Source organism: Rhopalosiphum padi, chromosome 3, assembly GCF_020882245.1.
Source record: "Rhopalosiphum padi isolate XX-2018 chromosome 3, ASM2088224v1, whole genome shotgun sequence".
In the NCBI taxonomy this organism is placed as follows: domain Eukaryota; kingdom Metazoa; phylum Arthropoda; class Insecta; order Hemiptera; family Aphididae; genus Rhopalosiphum; species Rhopalosiphum padi.
The window spans coordinates 797,288-820,470 of record NC_083599.1 but is presented as its reverse complement, the minus strand read 5'-3'; the positions used below and the strand labels follow the sequence as shown (position 1 = coordinate 820,470).

At 25.8% G+C, this 23,183-nt stretch overlaps 1 protein-coding gene and 1 pseudogene across 3 annotated transcripts; one reads left to right on the top strand and one right to left on the bottom strand.

Moving 5' to 3' along the window:
* Positions 1–287: 287 nt before the first annotated feature.
* Positions 288–22,602, top strand: LOC132927409 (histone deacetylase HDAC1-like). Of its 3 annotated transcripts, XM_060991930.1 has the most exons (11): positions 288–353; positions 9,131–9,399; positions 9,752–9,847; positions 19,667–19,779; positions 19,853–19,970; positions 20,043–20,401; positions 20,775–20,976; positions 21,045–21,353; positions 21,454–21,628; positions 21,705–21,796; positions 22,477–22,602. In XM_060991930.1, the coding sequence occupies exons 4-11, from the start codon at positions 19,705–19,707 to the stop codon at positions 22,539–22,541; spliced, it is 1,395 nt and encodes a 464-aa protein (XP_060847913.1). In that variant the 5' UTR covers positions 288–353; positions 9,131–9,399; positions 9,752–9,847; positions 19,667–19,704; the 3' UTR covers positions 22,542–22,602. The 3 variants fall into 3 exon arrangements, with proteins under 3 accessions (XP_060847913.1, XP_060847911.1, XP_060847912.1); XM_060991928.1 differs by lacking the exon at positions 9,752–9,847; XM_060991929.1 differs by lacking the exons at positions 288–353; positions 9,131–9,399; positions 9,752–9,847 and adding an exon at positions 13,970–14,528.
* LOC132923785 (uncharacterized) lies at positions 16,174–19,109 on the bottom strand (annotated as a pseudogene).
* Positions 22,603–23,183: the final 581 nt, after the last annotated feature.

The following is a 23,183-nucleotide window of genomic DNA, read 5'->3' as shown; positions in this document are numbered from 1 at the left end:
AACTGATAAATTTGCAGGCTATTGCTAATGAGCTAAAACAAAAAAATATATCATTGGATCGGTCACTACATGCACATCTAACAAAATATTTGTTGGCAAGTATAAATAATTGAGTATACTATACCTATATACCTATATTACATCATATATTTTAATAATAAATTGCAGATTAAAATAAAATCTAATAATCTATAAAATAATGTTTAAAATGTTTACTGAATTCATTTTTCTTTTAATATTATTAGTATAAATCTAATTACTTTTTATTATTGTATTCCCAATATTTAGATGATTGTGTAACGCAACCAAAACACTAAAGTTGCCTAATTGTAGCTGTAAGAGAAAATTCTTTGGTGAGTTAACTTTTTTAATTTATATATTACTTATTATATGTTTCCTTATTATATTGTGTATACATTATTTAACTTAATTATTATTTTATTAGTATGTACCTACATGTAAAATAATTTGTCATACTTAATTTATGATTTAAAAAATAATTAATTGTCAACAACTCTTTAGATACATAAGGTTGAGGAACATAATTTTATAATTATTATATGTTAACATTATTTCGTTTATTTTAAAAATGTTTACTAAGTATGTAATTATTATACTACAGATATATTTTATGTATGAGCTATAATAGCATTTGTTGGTTTGTTTGCCAGTATTTTTTTCAATTTATATAAACAATGTTTATATTCATATTATTAAACAGTGATTTAAAATAAAAACTATATATACCAATTTCATTATATTTAATAATTAAAAAAAAAACTTATTATAAATTATTTTTGGATACATCAGTAAAAAAAAAAATTTAATTTTACAGTATACATATATATATATGATAAACTAAATTTTAAGGAGAATCAAAATTAAATAACAGTATATCCATAAATATAAATATATTTTATTTAGTTAATAATTTGAGAACTAAAAAAAAACATGAGGTAAAAATTTTTTTGTTCACTAGGTGTGATAATGCTTTACGTTAGGGACAATGTTTTTTGCAGAACAGTTGGCCGATTGGGTCCCAGTCCGCCCCTGTATTTCTAATAAATACTTATTTTATTTATTTAAATTAACAATTCTAAATATAAAAATCTCTATTTAGTGTTGGGTGTACTTAATTAGATGGTTTTTGACCACATGAAAAAATTATAGTATGTGATTGTGATATCATGATGAGCTAGGGGCGTTACAACTAGCGTAAAATAATTTATGGTATTAGTGAAAATTAATTTATTAATAGGTAGGTAACTTATAGTTAATTGAGTATCATATATTTAAGGTAATTATCTAAAAAAAAATAAGTAATAGGTAATTGAGATTTGAGTTGAGATTGCTATATCTAATATCTAGTAGTGAGGGACCATGAGTGTATTAATGTTGCTGAATGAATGCTGACCTCAATATAAAGATAGTTATTTTTTACTAAGAAAACATATTATTTAATTTTTAATAGACAATGAATTCAATGATTATCTTTAAAAAATAATTTGAATAATTGCATTTAGTAGTTATGACATTAAATATAGTATAATTTTTATTTGGACTTGTCACCTCTTATAATCAAAATTATTCGATATATATGTATATAGTTGGTAGACAGTGTATTCAGAATATGCTATTGATAGTGACTGTGGTTATCAGTTTAATTCATTAACCACCTGTAGATTTATGACAATGTGTATATGTATCACAATAATATTATGTACCTAATACTTACAACTATAACTTAGTGTGACACGGAGATTATTACCTTATTAAGTAAAATAAGCAAACATGTTAAGTATTTTAATTCAATATTTGTCCGACCTGCATACATTTTTATTTTTTATGAGCATATGCAGTGACAACGGTAAGTAAAGATTTACTTAGCAAAGAATGCACGGAAAAAAGTTGATGGTGCATTTTATAGTTACATCATATTAGAAGATATGATTCACATATCTAGGAAAGATTTATCAAAAATATAATACAAAAGTAATTTATTATTGTTTAAATCTTGATATTTAAATTTTTTTGATTATTGGCGAGTAACTAACTTTTTTAATATAATTCTATAATAAAGATTGCTTTTGACGGTTTATTTGTTTACTTGGTCATGCAGTTTTTCCCATGTAAATGGTTCATAATGGAAAAGGTAATTTTGTTTAACTTAATGATGTTTTATAATAAAAAATATCATTAACCAATTTTTTTACATTATACTTAGGTTGTCTAAAGTTGATGTATATGACCAAATTTTAAATTTTAACTATAATAAAATGGTTTTAAATTTATTAAAGAATCAGTGTACAGTATTTTGAATTTGAACATATTTTTTAATATTCTAAAAGAACATGAGATGTATATTTTAAGGTTTTCAATGCATAAATGTGTAGTATTATTTGTATTTTTTGAAATCTTCTGAAATGCAACAACTTTTTTTTTTAACAATTTCTAGCATTCATTGTTTTAAATCTTTGTTTGAAGAGTAAAAATCGATATTATATACCTAGTTATAAAAACTTAACTTAATTTTTAGTTTTAATATGTTGAATGCCTTGTAGTATTTGTAGTACACTATCGATATAGCTACATTATAATCAAGATTACATAACAATGTTAAAAGTAAAGTTAATAATCATGCATAAAAATTGAAGTATTACTTTGATAGGTACTTGACTGTATTAAAGAGCCGTATAATATATTAATATATACCTATTAAATGTGTTTATTAGGACAAGGTCATAGTGATTGACCAAGACAATAAGATTAAATTATATATACATTAATAAATAAGTTCATACAAAACAATTATGTATACAAAATTAAATACTTAAATGATTATATGGCTCCAGATTTACCTTAGGTTTATCCCATGGATAAACCTAATATAGCCCATTAAGCTGGGGTATTTTTTATTAAACTCCTTGGAACTCCTTTACTGTAAAAAAAGTTTAATATATTATTTTATATTCTTAATTCAATTCTTAATTATTAAAAGAAAAATAAATTTATATTGATGACCAAGGTAACATCTATAAACTATATTATTATAGTTTAAGAGGATGTTATACCCGCATGTGTTGTCTCTGTTTTACTAATGTAGATCATAGCAAATTTTCATTAACATTTAATTTTTATGTGAATTATGGTTATGTAAAATATTAAAACTTTAAAATGCTCGTAACTCGCTTAAAAACTAATATACCAATAAAAGCCTATGAGATGCCCCAGATAACATTATTACCATTAATATTAAAGCTAACATCACAAAAAGTGTTCTGCTGAACGAAAAGTTACTATGATCTACATTAGTGAGACAGAGACAACACATGCGGGTATAATGTCCTCTTAAATATATTTGAAATTCACAGATATGCAATTATTATGAAAAAATTATAAAGGAAATATCATGGAAATGCAAAGAAATCCTAGCCTAGCTATAATTTATTTATTTCAATATTAACTAAAAATTGTAATTGTAAAAATTGGACATTTAATTTCATCTATTAAACAAAGAAAATAAAGTGAAGGTATAGCAATAATAATAAGAATAACGGGAGGTAGTTCAAATAAATTCAATTATTAGATTTTCATAAATTTGTATTATATAAGAAATTTTTATAATTATAATAAAAATTGTATGATCATGAAAATAAAAATTGTTCTATTAGTGGTGAATTTCTATTTTGGAATTTTAGTTTTAATCAATTTATAATTTCTAAAAAAAAATTATTCCTTAGAAATGAATATTAAGTTTATTGCATATTAATTCTGCTTTATTAGAAATCAATAATTAATGGTAATTCTGAGTATGAATGTTTTAAAGGTGTTATACTATGAATTGATTCAATAAAGTTACTTAAATTTAATTTAAAAATAGTTATTAAAAAAAAAAAAATTGTATTTCAAGTACCTATTGTAAATTAATATTATAATTTTAAAAGTATAAATTATTAATCTGATGACATTTTTGTTCATAGTAAAAAGTTAAAACTAAGGGAAAAAAGTTATATTTACTATAAAAAATATTAGAATAATAAAAATATTTATTGAAAATCTAGTAAAAATAGGTTCATTGAATTTAACTAGCAACAATAGAAAATACAATTCCTTTAGATAAAGCATAGTGAAAATGAACTACCTACTAGATAGTAAGTATCATGAAGAATAATATCAATAGATGAGTTAGCAAGAATCATACCTGGTAAACATTCAATTGTAAACAAAAAAATTTAACCTAAAATTAAACTTTTGATGGTAAAAAATTAATTTTAAATCCATACATATTAGCCTAATCATCTAAAAATTGTATTTTTATTGGAAGATCAACTATTATTGTTGGTATATGCTCTTATATCAACGTCTATCCTAATTGTTAATTTATGATGTGCTCAAACAATAAATTCTAATAATCCAATCAAATAAATAATTAAATAATTCTATTATTTAATGTTTCTGTTTCATTATTAATTATTATAAATCTACATGTCATTATTATTAATGATGGAGATAATAATCAAAATTTAATGTTATTTAATCATACAAAAGATAATTTATCAGGACATTCTATTACCATAGAAATTAGTCCAAAACCACCAACAACATTAGGTATAGTTATGAATATTTTTTTAATAAAAGCAAGAATTGTAACAATTACATTATATAGTAGATTATTATTAATGTTTGAATTAATTTGACCTAATTTTAATTGACATAAGTTACTAAGAGTAGATTCAATTTTACCTGATCAAATACCAAATAAGAAATATAAAGTACCAATATCTTTATGATTAGTTAAAAGATAAAATGGCTGATAATTGGTTATCAATTTTATATTCATCTTTATGTATATTTAAAAATATTTTTACCATTAACTCTATATTCAACTTATATAATATTAAATTGCAAATTTAATGGTATTAGTTATTTAATGAGGTTGAAAACAAATATTTTTAATTTTGAAGATTAATAGTTTAATTTAACTTGAAACCTTAATAAATAAATATGTAATTAAAAAATAATCCAAAAAAATTATAGTTATTATTTATTTAAAATTAAGATATCATTTGTTAATAAATAAATTAAAATTAAAATAAATAATGTCAAATAAGTTATTTTAGTTAAAATAAAAATATAGATTTAATAATATAGTAATATAATAAATATTATTATAATTATCTATATACTGTTATTAATTAAAGTTTTAATTAGGGACTTAAGCTATAGGAAAACGAAAAATTGCTATTTGACATTTTGACGCAACACTGGTCCGGTCTAGCATTGCCGCGTCAAACGTGAGAACGGAAACCAAAAATGTATTGTCATACGCAAAATACAGATTGTTATTAGTTATTACTAACTTATTAGTGTTATAACTTAATAGTTATTATTAATAAGAGCTCGGATTTTAAAGCATAATAAATAAAAAAAAAAAAAAAAACAAAACTAGTTTATAATAGAACCCTATTTATTTAAAAACAAACATGGCCAAAAATTAAGATAAACTAGCTATAATAACTTATTATTATTATTATTATTATTAATTGCATTATTATTAAATTGTATTACCCATCGACAATTTAGTGGAATAGCACGCAATCGGGAACGTTTTCGCGGTCTTTTTGCGGAATTTTAGATTTATCTGGATAACATTTCCAAAAAGCCATAGTTTATGTTTGACTAAACTGTTAACGACGATCAATGTTAATAATATTGTAGTTCTTATTAAAAACAAAATAAAAAAATATTAATGTAATAATTATTACCGTTAAGTGGGCGATGACAGAGTGCAGAGTAGGATGAGATGCACGAGGTTCTATTGTCGGAGATATGTTAGGTACTGTAACTACGCGTGAAATGAATGTCTGTTGGTTGTCAGTAGTGGCGATTGCGGTACACTGGAACTTAAATTGATCTGAAGATATTGATCCTGTTCCGTCGATACGAGTTTGCCCGATAAATTTATGTATAATAAAAAAAATATTTAAATCACTAGTACATAATTTAAGAATTGATGTAGACGAGTAATAGTTAACTTCATGTATACGATTTGTTATATTTACGTTCGATCATTGTTTTTAGATGTAAGTGACTTATTATAGTATATCGTAGTATTGCGTGAAAAAAAATGTAATAAACCTCCCCTAACGAACATTTCTCAATAGCCGACGATTTCTTAGGGCGGTGCACATGAATTGCATCAATTGCGACTTATTCGCCGCGTTTCGAACGCTGTGTAACCTACGCTGTGTGTTTTCCATCGAGTTGAAAATAAACAAATGAATTTTTAGTTTGACGGATAACGCGGCGGAATACGCCGTGTACATGTATAGTTACGGCCTTATAAATATTTTCGATAAAAATATTGGTGGAGATAAATACAAGAACTAGGTTTGGCTTCAGACTATATCCTGAATTCCTAAATAATGAAATAGGCAAGTACTTAGAAATGACATTTGAATTATATTTCCCAGAGCCAGAGATTGATAACTATTTAGTAATTAGTAGATACATACGTAAATGAAAATTCAATATTCCCTCCGGGATTATGGGCTGAATAAAGTTCTAACTCACAAAGAACAACTAACTACTAATGTGATTGATTATGACTTATAGTTTTATTATTATATTTTTAAAATTAAATTTCAATTTTTTATTTAACCTGGCATAACTTTATTAATTATTATGGCAATATCACTTTATGAGCTACTTACAATAATTAACTGTAGATGAAAAAGTAACACGAATCAAAAAGGTTCGTCTACCTATTTAGGTACTCAAATCGTCTACCCTCTTGGGGACATGATAGTTATTTTCATTACTTTTCAATGTAAAAATCTAAAACTAGTATTTGACAAAATCGATTCTCTTTTTTAAATATAACTCAAAACGAATAACGAATAAATACTTAAAATGTTTACAAAATATTTATGTTAAAATTTCCAACATGAAATATTTTTTTTAATATTTTCGTTTTGAACTTTGATAAACTTTAGAATTTTCGATTTTATTTTAAATTTGATAATATTCATTTGGTTCAAGATGCTTGAAAATTAAATATAAGTTTCTTAATAAATTATTCGTACCTGTCTAAGACTTCAAATTTGAAATTATCATTTTCATCATGATTTAATGTGTATTCTTAATTTATTTAATTTTTTTATCCCATTGATATAATTAAAACTGTTATTGGATATGATCCATTTTTATTTTTAATCAGTTTAAGTTATAAGCTTATTGAAATGTATGGTGACTAATTATAATAAAACAAATGTTTAAATATTCTTAAAGAACATCACTACACATAAATCAAGTTTGCTTAGATTTATAAAGTATGTAATTATTTAAGAAAGATGGTATTTGTCTCGTACTTAAACACTAATTATTCAATGAGATACAAGCATTTGAAAATATGCATGTGACGTTATAGTGCCGAAGTCGAAACAGTGGCGTATGTTAACCTTAAGTGTTTTTTGTGTTTATGACACTGGTGTGATTATAGTATTTTAATATACTTTCTAGTTTTTTCTAGTAAATAAAACTATTAGTCAATTTCGTAAAATTTTGTTTGCGCGGTAATGCAACTAGAGTCGAAAACTCAATAATTTTACTAAATTATAATTTATAATATGAATGCAACAATAAGATATATTATATTTTAAATATCGACACCATCGTCTTAAGCTATTCTATTCATTTTAGTTTGATATACTACATTGAAAAATTTAAAGGATAATAGTTAAAATTTATAACATTTAATTAGCTTTTAAAAATTATTTTATAATTTATTTTAAATAAGAAGTAATAAATTACATATTAATTTCGACTTAATAATAGATTTTTTTTTATTTTTAATTGAAACCAAAATAGAGGTTTGTTACTGTTAATAATAATATTATTAAAAAAAATTCCAATTAAAAAGATTTTTAAAAAAGAAGCTGCTAACTTAATCTTTAAAAGCATTATAAATGTTCAATCTTTAAATATTTATTAGTTTAAAATAAAACATATTCTCAATATAAAAATAATATATTATTATAAATAAATTAATTATATAAAAAACAAAAATTTAAAAAGTTAGCTTGGCATTAAAAAAATTTAAAATTAAATCAAAAATTTTGCCTTTTAGTAAAAAACAAAAAAATAGCGTAACTAAGATTTAATCTTTAATTTAAAATAAAAAATAAAATTATAAAAAGTAATAAAAAAAAAAATAATAAAAATAACCCTATAACTATTTAAAAAAATATGTTGTCTATATAGTATTAATTAAAAAAAAAAAAATTAAACCTCTATTACAATTATATTAAATTCAACCAATTTCAAAAACCTTTAAAGAAAAAAAACAACGAGGAAAATTATTATTATACAAAAAAAAAACAAAGAAATAAAATAACATATAGTAAATAAAAAATTATTAAGTTCAAAACAAAATAAAATGAAAATACTTAATCAAATATATAAAATATTAACCTTATAAAAAAAGAAGCAAAAAAAATTATAGCAAATCTATTCAATATTATTCTAATAAATAATTAAAATCTTTCTTTCAAATTTAACAATTATTATATAATTTTATTAAATTATGAATGACACGAATAGAATAAAAAATTAAAAAAAAAATTTTAATTTATTATTAAAAAATATTCAAAAGAAAACAACAAAAAAAAGGAAACACACATGAAGATATCAAAGTAATTATTAAAATTAAACCAATTAATCCACCTATTTTACGAATATCTTGATTATTATTTATGTTTAAAATTAAAGTCCCAGCTCTTAAAAATAGTATAGTTTTAAACAAAGCATGTATAAATAAATAAAAAACATATAAATTTTAAATATAAATTTTATTTGTCTTAAAGTTGAAAAAGCAATAATTTTTTTTTTAATAAAATTTTCATTCAAAATCCAAAAATACCACTGGAATATGGACGGCGCCGTTAAAGGAGTAGTTAATGGTCTTTTTCCTTAAGATTTTTCAATATGTCCGCATATCTTATACATAAATTAATGCCTATTAAATATCCACAAATGTTGCCTACTCATATTGTTCCATTTGACAAGATAGAAGATTTTGAATACGAAATGTTGTTAAATTATTCTAATTGTTTCTATATAATTGTTTTAGATAACACAAGAGAAAATAGAAGTTGTAATAACTTTTCCGTATGGATACCATGCTGGTTTTAATCATGGTTTCAATATGGCTGGATCAACAAACTTTGCATCGCCCCGTTGGGTAGAATACCGAAAAAGAGTGACACTAGGAAGTTGCCGCAAGCACAATGTAAAAATTGACATGGCAACCTTTGTGAGACGTTTACAACCTGAAAACTATGAAGACCGGCTTAATGGAAGATATTTTGGTTGCCATCAAGAAGACGACACTTCTCGAAGGTTTGCCGCCCGTGTGCATTACTAAATAAGTTATTTATTTTATACGGTAGCGTAAGTTTCTATAGAGAAAATGAGTTAAGACAAATTTGAGTAGCGTTTCTTCTCTCTTAGATATACGAAAAGAAAATTAAAGACCTCGCAGATAGACTTAAAAGAAAGCCAGAATGCTTGTCGTCAATTGCAAAATGTTTATAAAAAATACTTAAAAGAATTTAGACAGTTTTATTAGCTATGAAATAAACACACCTAAAATAGTGGAAGTGATTCTGCTAGTGCTTAAAATAATGCATTTATTAAACTTTCATACTTATTATTATGTAATTTTAATTGTTTTTTTTATTATACATAATAGTACAATTGATGACAAATATAATAAAGAAAAATGCAAAAATGAATTATCAAAAAAAGAACTATATGAATCACAATCGATAAATTCGGCTGAACTCAAGTATGTAAATGTGCATTTGTTTAATTTAAGTCTGTAAGGTTTGATTATAATTGAATATTGCTAAATATTTTGCACGGGGTGTCGTGTTCAACTTTTCTCAAAATGACATGATATCGTTTAGACAATTGATTTCATACGAGCTAACAGTGAAAAGGTTAGTGGATGGTTACATGTTGATGGAATGGATATAAATTCGTTCATCATGAGTGTTATAAACTCATGATAAGAAAAAAAACTTTGTTTCTTTTGTCACTGGGAGTGAATATAACAATGTATGTTTGAGTAGATTAAAAATAGTTTATGGTAGAAGATATTGTTTTTTACATTTTTTTTACAATTGAAATTATAAATTTTATTACCTTTGTAAGTTGAAATATTGTAGAACAAGATTTCAATGATGACATTAAAATATACGTTTTATGGTATAAGATTTTTTTCTAATTTAATCAGAGAGGTGCACCGCAACCACCTATTTTAAACACTTATCATTTTTGTCTATATTTTAATTGAATGTTGTAGGTTAACCGACTTTCTAAGACTATATATTAAACATATTTATTCTAGGATTAATTTAGGATTATTCTAGGATGACATTTTACCCCTATTTATTAAAACCCTACACTTTATGACTTTTTTTTTAAAAATATATAAATAAACTTGGCACAGTTTTGGACTATGTGATTGAGAATTATGGAATAAAAATTGGAATGTTTTGGAATGTGGAAAACATCATTTTCTTGGCATTCACGAAGGAAGCCCAAAGTCATGGTAACTTCTATATATTTCATCTTAAGTGATTTTATTATATGCATTTTATTTTTTAAGGTGTGCAATACCACCGAAATATGGACGGAATAGGAGTAGTTAATGGCCTTTTTCCTTCAGATTTTTCAATATGTCCGCATATCTTATACATACGTCGTACTCGTACTGCGGAATTTCTTTTTTCAACCCGTTTTTATGTTTTTAATGTTTTTATCGTGAAAAATAATCCGAAATGGCGACGACCTCGGGCTGAGATAAGGATCATATGCTTTACCATGTTGGCCAACCGAATGTGACCGGGGCAGCTGCGTATTTTTAAATTTGATGGTACAGCATCAGTTTTAAACATGGTTTAGTAGTACCATTGATTATAAATAGTATAGATAGCTCACTGGCCGTGTTTTCGGGTATCGTGCTTTGTGAACAGTGTCGTTACGCAGCGCTACGCGCGCTTGGTTAGTTGTTCACGGTAACGTTGGAATCGCTAGTAGTCACGTCTGGCTGACGGTGAACACGCGTTGTCAGGAGACGCGCATCATTCCACGATAGACTCCCAGACTGATCTTAAGATCAGAATTAGATTTTAAGATCTGAAGATTGTATTCTTTATTGAAGGGAACTGAGTCTAATCCATGTACTGAAATACACGATCAAAAATTAATATTAATTTATGATATTCCTCATTTAGTAAAAAGTTTAAGGAATAATTTACTAACTGGGGATATACTAATTTAGAAAACCGGTGTAGGGTTGTGCTACAGATCGCCGGGACGACACGCAGTCGCTCTCGACGGAACACGGCGGTCGGCGACAATTGGAAATAATATAAATTATTATAAATTAAATTCCTTATCGCCCTCTATCGGAAATAGTTTCTGCGCTCCGTATTTTGTATTGCAGTTATCTATACTATTTATAATCAATGGTAGTACCTGGTCTATTACATAATAACTGTCAATAAAATGAATACTACATATACGACTCCATTGAGTGGGTACAAAATTTTTTCGCCTCAATGCAATAATCCACTTTCGGTTAACCTTTTCATTATTCAAAGGGGACGTGTAAAATTATGACATACAGAGGAATTTTATGAAATTTATATAATATAACCAGTGGCGGTTTTGGTATTAAATTTTGTAGGAGGCATCATGTTGTAATACAGGCTAACCTGTGGGGGGCTCCGCCCCCACACTCCCCTTACAACAAATATGTAAAAGAATTGACTTTTCTTAATTTCAAAATATGTTAATAATAATGATATTAATGGGTAAAAAAAACATTATATACATTAGAATTAAATGATCTACTTAATACTTTAGAACCTATTTTGTTAGTGGACAAACATGTAAGATTAGGAGTTAATTTACCTTGCCTAAGTAAATCATTTTTATCTACCGCATTCCAACGCCTATATGGAGTTTCCTGTAATAAAACAACCGGATCGTACAAGGGATTCATTTTACCAAAAATAAAAATGTTTTTATTTAAAATCCTAAACTCATTCACATATAACTTAATAAGATATAACTACAATAGTACAATACTAAATGGGTACACAGCTATAGAGTATTGAATATAGATAATAGATACAAAATATTTAGTGATAAAAAAAGGATATTATCATTTGATAAATATTAATTATCTGATAATAACAATTAGGAATGATCTCGGACTAAAATTTAATATTTTTCTAATATTAACTTCAACGGCGATGGATGTCGAGTGACGAGCGCTGTAGCGGAGATTAATAGAATCATTGCCTCCGTTCGAGTGTTGCGCATGCGCAGCTTCAATTATTTTATGATTGTGTTATATATATTTATGTGTTTGTGTATAAATATACACGACTGTATTGTCTATGTATTCCAGGAGGCAGCGATATTCAGTTGTCTCCGCTACAGCGGTAATAGTTACTATTTAATCTATTCTGTGCTTTATTAATTATTATGAATCTTGTACGGGTATGTGTAATCGGTTTGCTGAGCATTTGCCCGTTCGCGAGCGCCGTGCGGCGGGCGACAACGAAAACCAGTAAAACAAACCACTATTTTGCCGATGCACTATGCAGGGTTGTTATTTATGTAAATAATCATTTTTTTTTTTTATAAAATTTTCAGAATTCAAATTTTTTTTAAAATTAATGTTAATCTAGATTGAATTAAAAAATAATTAGGAACAATAAGTCTACATTTTTTCCCTCAATTTTCAAGGGAGGCAAAGTCTCCTTTGCCTCCCCCCCCCCAAAACCGCCACTGAATATAACAGGTATCAATGATTCATAGAAACAATTGCATTTATGTGTTAAAAATTATGAGTTTAAAACTGTTTATTTAATTTTAAATACGTAGAATTGAACTTACCGAAAAAGATGAATATTTTGACCAGATTTATACCTATTGGCGGTATGCGGACATTTGGTAACCGGACAATTGGTCCCCGTGAAAAAATGTCGTACGCGGACAATTGGTCCCCGTCATAATTTTATACTCGGACAATTAGTCTCCGGTGTAAAAGTAAAATGGTAAATGGTGTATATGGATTTATTGTCCGAGTATAAAATTATGACGGGGACCAATTGTCCGCATACGACATTTTTTCGCGGGGACCAATTGTCCTAGATCCCCTATTGGCACATCCATATGCCGCACAAGTCACTGGCATAATTAATAGACACATGAATAAATATTAAATAACTATTTTCTATAATATACCAATATATAAAAACCAACTAAAATGTTTCACTTTACAAAATAATTCACATTTCACTTTACATATGCTTTTTCGTGCATAACTGCGTAATACGAAATTTATAATATTTTGCCAACCAACAAGATGGCGACCAAGTATTGATAATGCATGAATGCTGGTAAACGCTCACTTTGTACTGTACATTGTTTAAAATGCAGAACGCGGATACTTTGTACGGTCTGGTAAAAAGGTACATTGCAGAACGCGTCTACGCGTGAGGGCGCTGATCAAAGTAGTACATGTACACTGCACATGCGCACAAGAATCATGGGATTATACAATCATTGTAACGGTGCGTCTTATCAATACTCACACCGCGTACTATCACAGTTAGGAAAGACCGCACCACCCACCCGCATCCACCCCAGATGTCCCGTCTATTAGTATAAGGTCTATGGTGCATGGCTGCACTGCTTATCTCAATGGCGTCTGTTTGTTTACTGGCCATTCGCGATTTGCTCTAAACACAATATTACATGACAATATTTTATGACAAAATATATAGGCATGTCAGCAACTCGCGATACGGAGGTCTGTGACGTAAGCACCTCTCAGACTAGTTTAGCGGTGGTGTGGTGGTGGTGTCATCGGTGGTGGCGGCGGTGGGGGCGGTGGACCAATGAGAAACGGAGGAATGCCACGTCACAGTACGTAGATGGGCGGAGGGTGGATGCGCGATACGCTTCAAAAACCGGAATATTGCTGACATGCCTATGTTAGGTTAGCTCAAAATGTACGGTGCGTTTTTACGTTTTCGACTCGCGTATACGGTGATGTTCTAAATAGTAAATAGTAAATAATATTTCTCTATTCACTGGTCTGCAGTTCTTGCTCGTTTATCGTTAACAGCGCCGATGTTTTTGGTTTTTTTTTATTTTTTATACCGTGGTTTTTATTTTCGTTCGTTTCCCACGGTATTTTCTTCAACGGTTAGTCGCGCGCAGTTAGTAACACCGTCGATACCAGTTCTCCGTTGGTGGTTGTTAACGAAGAAAACGTCGCCGTAATCTCAACACAAGTTGGTCGGCCCGCGCTTTTTTGAGAGGCCTAGCTAGTCGTACGACACAAGCACACATACCGATTACTCTAAGAAGTACCAGTCAGACTTAGGACGCCGCAATGTCCATCACATCATTCAAGAAACGCGTCTGTTACTATTATGACGGTGAGTATCGTTTTTATAGATGTTAAATGTGTTGTGTGTGTGCTCTGATTGTCCTTGTTCAATGCTTTCGACATTTCAGCTGTGGGTATGGCAACTCTTGTTTCGATGAAAGGTCAGCTATAGTTAAATATAATCTATGTTTGTCTATTATCCCTCAAAAATGGTATATAACGAAAAAAAAACTTAGATATGCCTGCAGTCTGTTTGGGTATTTATTTTTTTCTATTCGCCCTTGTACTGTCTGTACTTCTAGATAGTTTAGACAAAATTAAATTCAATAATAATATTATTAATTACATAAAGTATATTCTTAGAAATTTGATGGTTTCATATTATGTCAGACATATAGTTATTGATATCAGTTGTCACTAAACAAATTTTAATTATCTCCTGTTTTTGATGTGTTAACCTTGATCATTACATCTGTGAATTCCAATAATTACATATTTATCCCAGAGGTTGAGACATTTATTGAACATAGACTAAATTCTAGAAAAGTTAATTTATACTACTGAATCATATAAAGTGTTTTAATACAATTAAAAAATGGTGTCAAAATTTTGTATAGGTAATTTTGATAGAAGTACAATAATTGATTACAAACAATACAATATTGTCAACAGTTTTGATTCATAATATGCAGAATTAAAATATAACGATCATTGTAGTATTATTAACTAGGTACATAATTGTGTAATTTATTTCTCATATAACCTTATTAACTTGATGCTTAAATATAATACACAATACACCTCTATGAGGTACCATGTTCGATAAAAGATATAATTTTTTTTATAAATGTACCTATATTTTCAATTTAAAAAAAATATGTGAATTTTTACTATGAGTTGTTTAAGTATAAAAATTCAACCTAATACCCAGACAGAAAATTGAGATTATAATACTCTTACAATAATATTTGAAAAAAAATATCAATTTTACGATAAAGTTAATTTTTGGTTTCATAAATCTTTTTTAATATTATGGACAAACTTTTTGGCCACAATATTCGTGTTACTAAATTATTATTCCTTAATATTTTATAGATGTTATCACAACGTTAAATTAATATTTTACAACAACTAATTAATATTCCCATAACGTTAAATTAAAATTATATTAATGATATTAAAACATCATTATCAAGTTATTGTATTATTATAATAGGTATCTATAAACATTCATACATTATTATTGTATTTTGTATGAATGTTTATAATTTATAACGAATTACAAATTACAATAAATATTTAAAAAAGAAAAAAGTTATTTTCTATGAATATAACAAATCACCTGTATTGTTATGAATACAAATATTTAAGCAAATTATAAAATTAGGTCAAGCCATCAAACAATAAAAAAAAATACACTTTTTAATATGATATTATTTTGTATAAATTTGAATTTAATTACTATACTTTTTTACATTAAAATAAAACAAAATAGTTAAAACAAGAAAAATAAAATAATTATTTTAGGTATTTCAATATAATGATAACTTGTATAATTTATAGCGCGTTACCTTATTTTATAACAAAAACAAAATCAATTTTATTGTATTATAGTATACTATATAATACCTAATAATAATATGAATAAGAATAGTTATTTAAATAATATTAAAAAAAAAAAGTAAAATTATCAATTATTCAAGAGCTGCATCTTCAAGTGATACTTTTTTTGATTTTTTGAGCAGTCTGAATTTGGCATGTGACAACCAAGTAGCAATGCATTTGTCTACTTCTTTTTCAGGTGTTTGTTTGAACTTAGCATTGCTTCTTATAATATCTGAAATGTTAAACAATATTTCTCATAATCATTCATTGTAAATGTTTAATTGATATTTTAGTATATATTATATAATTAATTATTACCAAATATCAAACGATAGCAATTTAGTTCTGAAAAAGATTCTTTTTTTTAAATCCTTGTAAAGAATATGTTTGTAATAAATCATCTTTAAACATTCTTCTAAAATTTGTCTTATGCTGTTTCCTAGTGATCCACTTATCGACAAAGACAATTTAGATACCTGAAATTATTTTGTAATATTTCATTTTGATCAGAATTAAATAGCAATTACAATTGAGAATCAAATCAAATCATTATATGTAAATATCTGGGATTTAGGAGTGATATATAGTAGATAATTTTTACTGAAAATTGTAATTTTACTTTACTTTATTGCACTATGTATAAAACACAGAATAACAATTATTATGATTTACAAACTTAAAACTAGAGTTCTTTCTAGCGACACTTTTTTATCTGACTCACATTAGTTATCTATACCCAAGCACACATAAGTCACACACCACACATATACATCTAGCGTCTCGTCTAGCGTTTTATAGGCCAAATTCCCACACCTATACATATAATAAGATAATGAACTTAGATAATTTAAAAAAAATATTAGAAATATAAGTTGGCACAACAAATGTATTGTGTTCCATTCAGCATTTTTTATTGATGTCTGTACTATTGTCTGTATTATTATTTCATTTAAGAGAAAACTCAAACAGATAGGCTTTTGCACACGGATAAGGCTTTAAAACACTGTAGCAGATGATTGACTTGGTATTACCAGACTAACACCTAACAAAAAATTAGTTGCTGCCTGAGGTTGCCCTTAAATAGGATAAACTCATATGCTATATTTTCTAATATTGTAGTGAGATTTAAAAATTTAATATACAACAATATATTACACATAGTTACCAAAACACGACAAATATCTAAATTAGAAATAATTGTTTCAAAGTTTCTTAGCTCTTCGTAATATTTAATAGGAAAATAAGAATCAATATCTATTACTGACATATTGTCTTCATAAGATACAGTTGAGCAATGTTCAGGTACAGACATATAATTATCAATAATCTTCTCGACATTTAAATGAATTGTTTGGGTTAATGTTTCCAAATCATCGATTCTATACTTAAAACTTGTTAATGTTTTAACTACATAACTTTTTAGTTCTACAAAAATAAAAATAGTGGACATTGATTTTCAATTAGAGAGATTTAATTATTTGAAATAATATATTATATTAAGTATTAGACACTTAATAAAATAAAATTTAAATTAAAAAGTATATAAACAAATTGAACTTGCATTAAAATTAATTTTGTTATAATTCATTGAAATAAATAAAAATACTAAATGGTCCATGTTTTAAAATAATAGATTTAAACCTTTAAAACCTCCAAAACAGTATTTATGAACTATTTCAAATGGAAAAATATGATATTAGTTCCAAAATAATATTATGTGTATTGTACATAAACATAAGAATAAAGAATTTGATAATTATTAAAATTAAAATATATAGGATAAATATGCTGTGTATACTTAATAAATACCTTGTATATTTTTTTAAATTAAAGTTCCATTGTCTTCGGTATTTCTATCATTAAAATCCAATGTTTTTATGTGTGATTGTGATAGATCCTCGTTTCATTTATCATTGTGTACTGCACTAGATATTATAGGTAGAACATCGTTTTGTTTTTCTACAACCATTTACTACCAGAAAAGTTAATTTCTTTTTCAAATACCATATTATTTTCTTCAAATGACCAATTACAATTTGGGCTCATAATAATAACATCATTCAATGGTTTTTCTTCATTTTAAATGACTATAAAACAAATTATTATTATGTTATTATATTATATTATGTGGGTAATCCAATTGTTACTTAAGCTATAAATAATAATTTATTTTATTACTTTTTTGCTGGTTTGAGCAATCTTCAATGACCCATACAGCATCATTTTCAGAATCACCAGAGTCTGAGTTAAATTTTGAAAATGTTATACTATTTTTTTCATCTATATTAATTAATTGTGCTGATTTAATTTATGATTTCCTAAAAAAAAAATTATCGCAAACAATACCAATTATTTAAGAATTATATAAAAAGTTGGCAGAATATAACTGAATTTATAAAGTAAATGATTCTGAAAAAATGTTATTGGTAGCTTAATATTAATAGATTAATTCAAATTACTATTTAGTCAGCAATTAAAACAGCATTAATTTCAAATTCAAAACATATTTTATAAGCAACTCTAAACCTTTATACAAGTTCTCTCTTCTAATAGATTATTTTTAAGTCCTATACTCTGTTCTATATAAGTATATAAATTTAACATTTTTTATTATAAAATTAAGCCATAAACTTTTATTTTCACTTGCACATATGACTAAAATATACTAACTACAATAAAACCTAAAATGAACCTATTTATACAATTTATTTTTAATTTTTTTTCCAATTTTCTAAATATTAATTATGTAGGTACATTTTAGTAACCATTAGTACTCATTTTAAATTACATTGATAATTGTTATAAATAATAATATTATTGATCTTATATATAGTGAAAAGCTAAGTATCCAATATAAATAAATCAATACTAATAGTAGTCATATTACCTTTAGTCAATGTACTATTAAAACGTGGAGGAAAATCACTAGTGATTAATGAACTGTTTTTTGAACAGCCTGCAACTGGTAGTGTGTGGTATTCATTTTTTGTTTTTTCTTAGGACTTTTTACTCTAAATTGAAACATTATAAATTTATCAACTTTTAATATTCTTCTAAGATAAACATAAAATATTATTTTAAATTATTAATTTTGATTATTATAATATTTTAAAGAAATTAAAATTAAAATATTATAAATTAAAATTAAATGAAATATGATAATAATATGGTTAGAATAATGTTATTTAAAATTAAAACCTAAATATGATAATAACATTTTAATTTAGTTAGAACTTAAATATAATAAAACTAATACAATTTTATCATTAATAAAATATTTTGATTGTAATATTAAATTTTTAAACTTCGTAAAATGTTTAATTAACATTATAAGTATAATATTAAAAATGCAATTCACTTCAAAAGTTATAATAATATTGATGTTATAATATTATTGCTGTCTGGGTATGAATGTGTATCTCCCCTAAATATCACATTTTTAATTACTTACTGTTTAAAGGTAGTTGAGTAATTAAATTATTATAGAAGTTTATGTGTTGTCTTTTAATAGATAGAAAACTTTTTCTATAATTTCAAACAGCTATTTAATGTAATTAATTTACCATTGTATATTTTTTACAGGTAACATTGGAAACTATTATTATGGACAAGGTCATCCTATGAAACCACATAGGATTTCAATGACTCATAATTTGCTTTTAAATTATGGTTTATACCAAAAAATGGAAATAGCTGTAAGTCAAAATAATATTTAGTCTTGATGATATTTTTCAATTACTTATAAAATCAATGTTTATAATGATTTAGAGACCTTATGAAGTTACTGCAAAAGACATGACCAAATTTCATAGTAAAGAGTACATACAGTTTTTAAAAAGGATTTGTCCTGATAATATGAACAATTATAAAATACAAATGCAAAGATGTAAGTATATTGTCACTTTTACTAAAATCAAATGTAATTGTTAAAATGGTTATTATTATTATTTTTTTACAGTCAATGTTGATAAAGATTCTCCAGTTTTTGATGGTTTATACAAATTTTGTCAGCTATCTGTGGGCGGTTCAGTAGCAGCAGCTGTAAAATTAAATAAACAATCTGCAGATATTTGTATCAATTGGGGAGGTGGTTTACATCACGCAAAAAAATCTAAAGCCAGTGGCTTTTGTTATGTTAATGATATCGTACTTGGTATATTAGAATTGCTTAAATACCATCAACGAGTGTTGTACATTGATATTGATGTCCATCACGGTGATGGTGTTGAAGAAGCATTTTATACAACTGATAGAGTTATGACAGTTTCATTCCACAAATATGGTGGCAATTATTTTCCTGGTAGTGGAGCTCTCGAAGTAAGTCAATGAATAGTGAAATTTAATTTTTAATATCTTAATCTGTTTAATCTGTTAATGGTTGCAATATTAGCATTCAAATAAATTTGTTTTTATAAGGTCCCATAAATACTTTTCTAATTGTAATTATCATAGTTTTATAAATTTATGCATGTAGTTTTATAATTTTATAGATCATGTATCAAACTAATATATTGATTAATTTTTTTTTCTATCATTCATTTTAAAATGTTAAGTTTATTTTTCTTTTAAAGTCTCTTAACAGTTATCACTTATTACTTTACAGAGTATAATATACTTGATTTTAAATTTTCTTATAGTGTCTGCTAAATAAATTATTTAATAACAATATTAAAATGAATTATTATTTTAGAGTATTGGTAAAGGAGAAGGAAAACACTATGCAGTTAACATTCCCTTAAGAGATGGAATGGATGATGATAGTTATGAATCAATATTCGTACCAATAATTACTAAAGTAATGGAGACGTTCCAACCTAGTGCAGTTGTATTACAATGTGGAGCGGATTCACTTACAGGAGATAAGCTTGGATGCTTTAATCTAACTATTAAAGGTATGACAATTTTGTACATTATTAATTTATAAACTTCAAACTTAAAAACTGTAAACGAACATTTTTAGGTCATGGCAAATGTGTTGAATTTGTAAAACGTTATGGCTTACCCCTTCTTATGGTTGGCGGAGGTGGTTATACTATTCGAAATGTATCTCGATGTTGGACATTTGAAACAGCTGTGGCCTTAGGAGCTGAAATTGCTAATGAATTGCCAAATAACGACTATTTTGAATATTTTGGTCCCGATTTTAAACTTCATATCAGCCCTTCGAAAATGAAAAATAGAAATACTACAAAGTCTTTAGAAAAGATTAAAAACCGACTCTTTGAAAACTTAAGAATGCTACCTCACGCCCCAGGAGTTCAAGTCCAAGGTAAATTTTATTATACTTATAATTGTAATTATATTGTTAATTTTTTGATATAAACTTTTAAATGAACTACTTACTATTTTATATTTATTTTTGTTATTAGATATACCCGAAGACGGAGTACGCAACAAGTCAGAAGATGAAGATAATGTTAACCCAGATGAAAGGAATCCTCAATCTATTACAGATAAAAAAATTTCACCTGATAATGAATTTAGCGATAGTGAAGATGAAGGAATGGCTCCTGGTGTAGGGGGTGGTGGCCGAAAAGATAATAGGTATTGCAACTGTTTTATATAATATAATTATATAAATTTAATATATATATATATCATATTATTAATTTTGTTTTAGATCTTATAAAAATGTCAAATTTGCTAGAAAACGAGCATGTTTGGACTCGAATAGGACGGAAGTCAATGAACCAGAATTTAAGATTCTAAAAGGTAATTATTTTTAATATGAATCTCTCAACATAAACAAAAATGTGCAATCATACTGCAGTAGTTAATTGCCAATTTTTAAATTCTCATTATATACATCAGTTTTTGTCAACTAAAAAAATTCATACTCTAGTTTTTAGCCAAAAATACATTTTCAAAAGTGTTATTTACTATCTGGCGTTTCAATTCAAAATCTTGTTTGGAGGTTGAAAGTGTAGGCACTTTATAAGCGATTGCTACATTTTTTCCTTTAAATAATGATTTTATATAATATGTTAATTAATCATTTACAGTTCAGTATAATATTCATGATGTATTGAATTTACAAAATGTTTTTTATATTACCAATGTATTGACATCTTATTTTATTATTCATGCAGATAATGATTAATTAATAGTATAATTTCACTTACAGCGGTATGACAAATTATATTTTTCTAATTCTTTTTTTTTTTTATATATATTTTAAGTAGATTCTGTGAGTTTCTAATAAAGTTATGTTCTCTTAAAGTCTCTTAAAGATATAACATGATGTATAGACAGTGTTTTATTCATATTTAAGACAAATTTTCCAAAGGTCATATATTTTATTCATAAAATTAACGATACAATTGTATTTTAAGTTTTTAATATCACATAATGCTTAAATATTGTCTTAATAAATGTTTTAATATTTTTTTTAGATGATAAAGAAGACAAATCTGATAGTTCTGATGATTCTAATAAAAAGGATGCTGTCAAGTCTTGAATTTATGACTAAAATATATAATAAAATTGTAAATAATTAAAAGAAAAAAGTAAAACAATGATTTACTGTCATTCATTTGTGTACATAAACTCCTATAATTATTAGGGCGGTATAATGTAATTTAGTAAATTATCTTATTTATAGTTACTAATTTATGGTTTATGATCGTTAACTCTAATAATAACGCCCTTAGTAAGTTTTAAAAAAATGAAGTAAGCTTAGTATACATTAAAAGATTTTTTTTCACAATAATTGTTTCTACTTTTTTATATTTAGGTATATCGATTTGTTTTAATTTTTGTAATTATATTAGTTTATTCAGCAGCTGAAACATTTTAAATAAATGGAAGTGATGACGGTGTTATATGAATATTCAACTATAACAAACATTTTTTTGATTTGTGGTTATTAAAGTTAACAATTATTATTTTTTTTTCATTTTCAAACTTTTTTCATGATTACAATATTTAGTAACTTCCGATAAGTATAAAATGTCTATAGTACAGACAAACATATCTTAATATTCAATCAAACAAATTTTACATGTTATCAATTATGAAAACTTTTTTTATATGAGGTCATCAACAAATTTACCAAGTCAGCTATTTATAATGAAGTTTTAATCCATTTTTTTTTTTATAT

What these genes read in the sequence shown, in the direction of transcription:
- LOC132927409 (XM_060991928.1), top strand. Translation starts at nt 9,339, where the DNA reads ATGAAGACCGGCTTAATGGAAGATATTTTGGTTGCCATCAAGAAGACG. An exon ending in GAAGACGACACTTCTCGAAG is followed by an intron (nt 9,400 to 19,666) that starts GTTTGCCGCCCG and finishes TATTTTTTACAG; the next exon opens with GTAACATTGGAAACTATTAT. An exon ending in CTTTAATCTAACTATTAAAG is followed by an intron (nt 20,977 to 21,044) that starts GTATGACAATTT and finishes GAACATTTTTAG; the next exon opens with GTCATGGCAAATGTGTTGAA.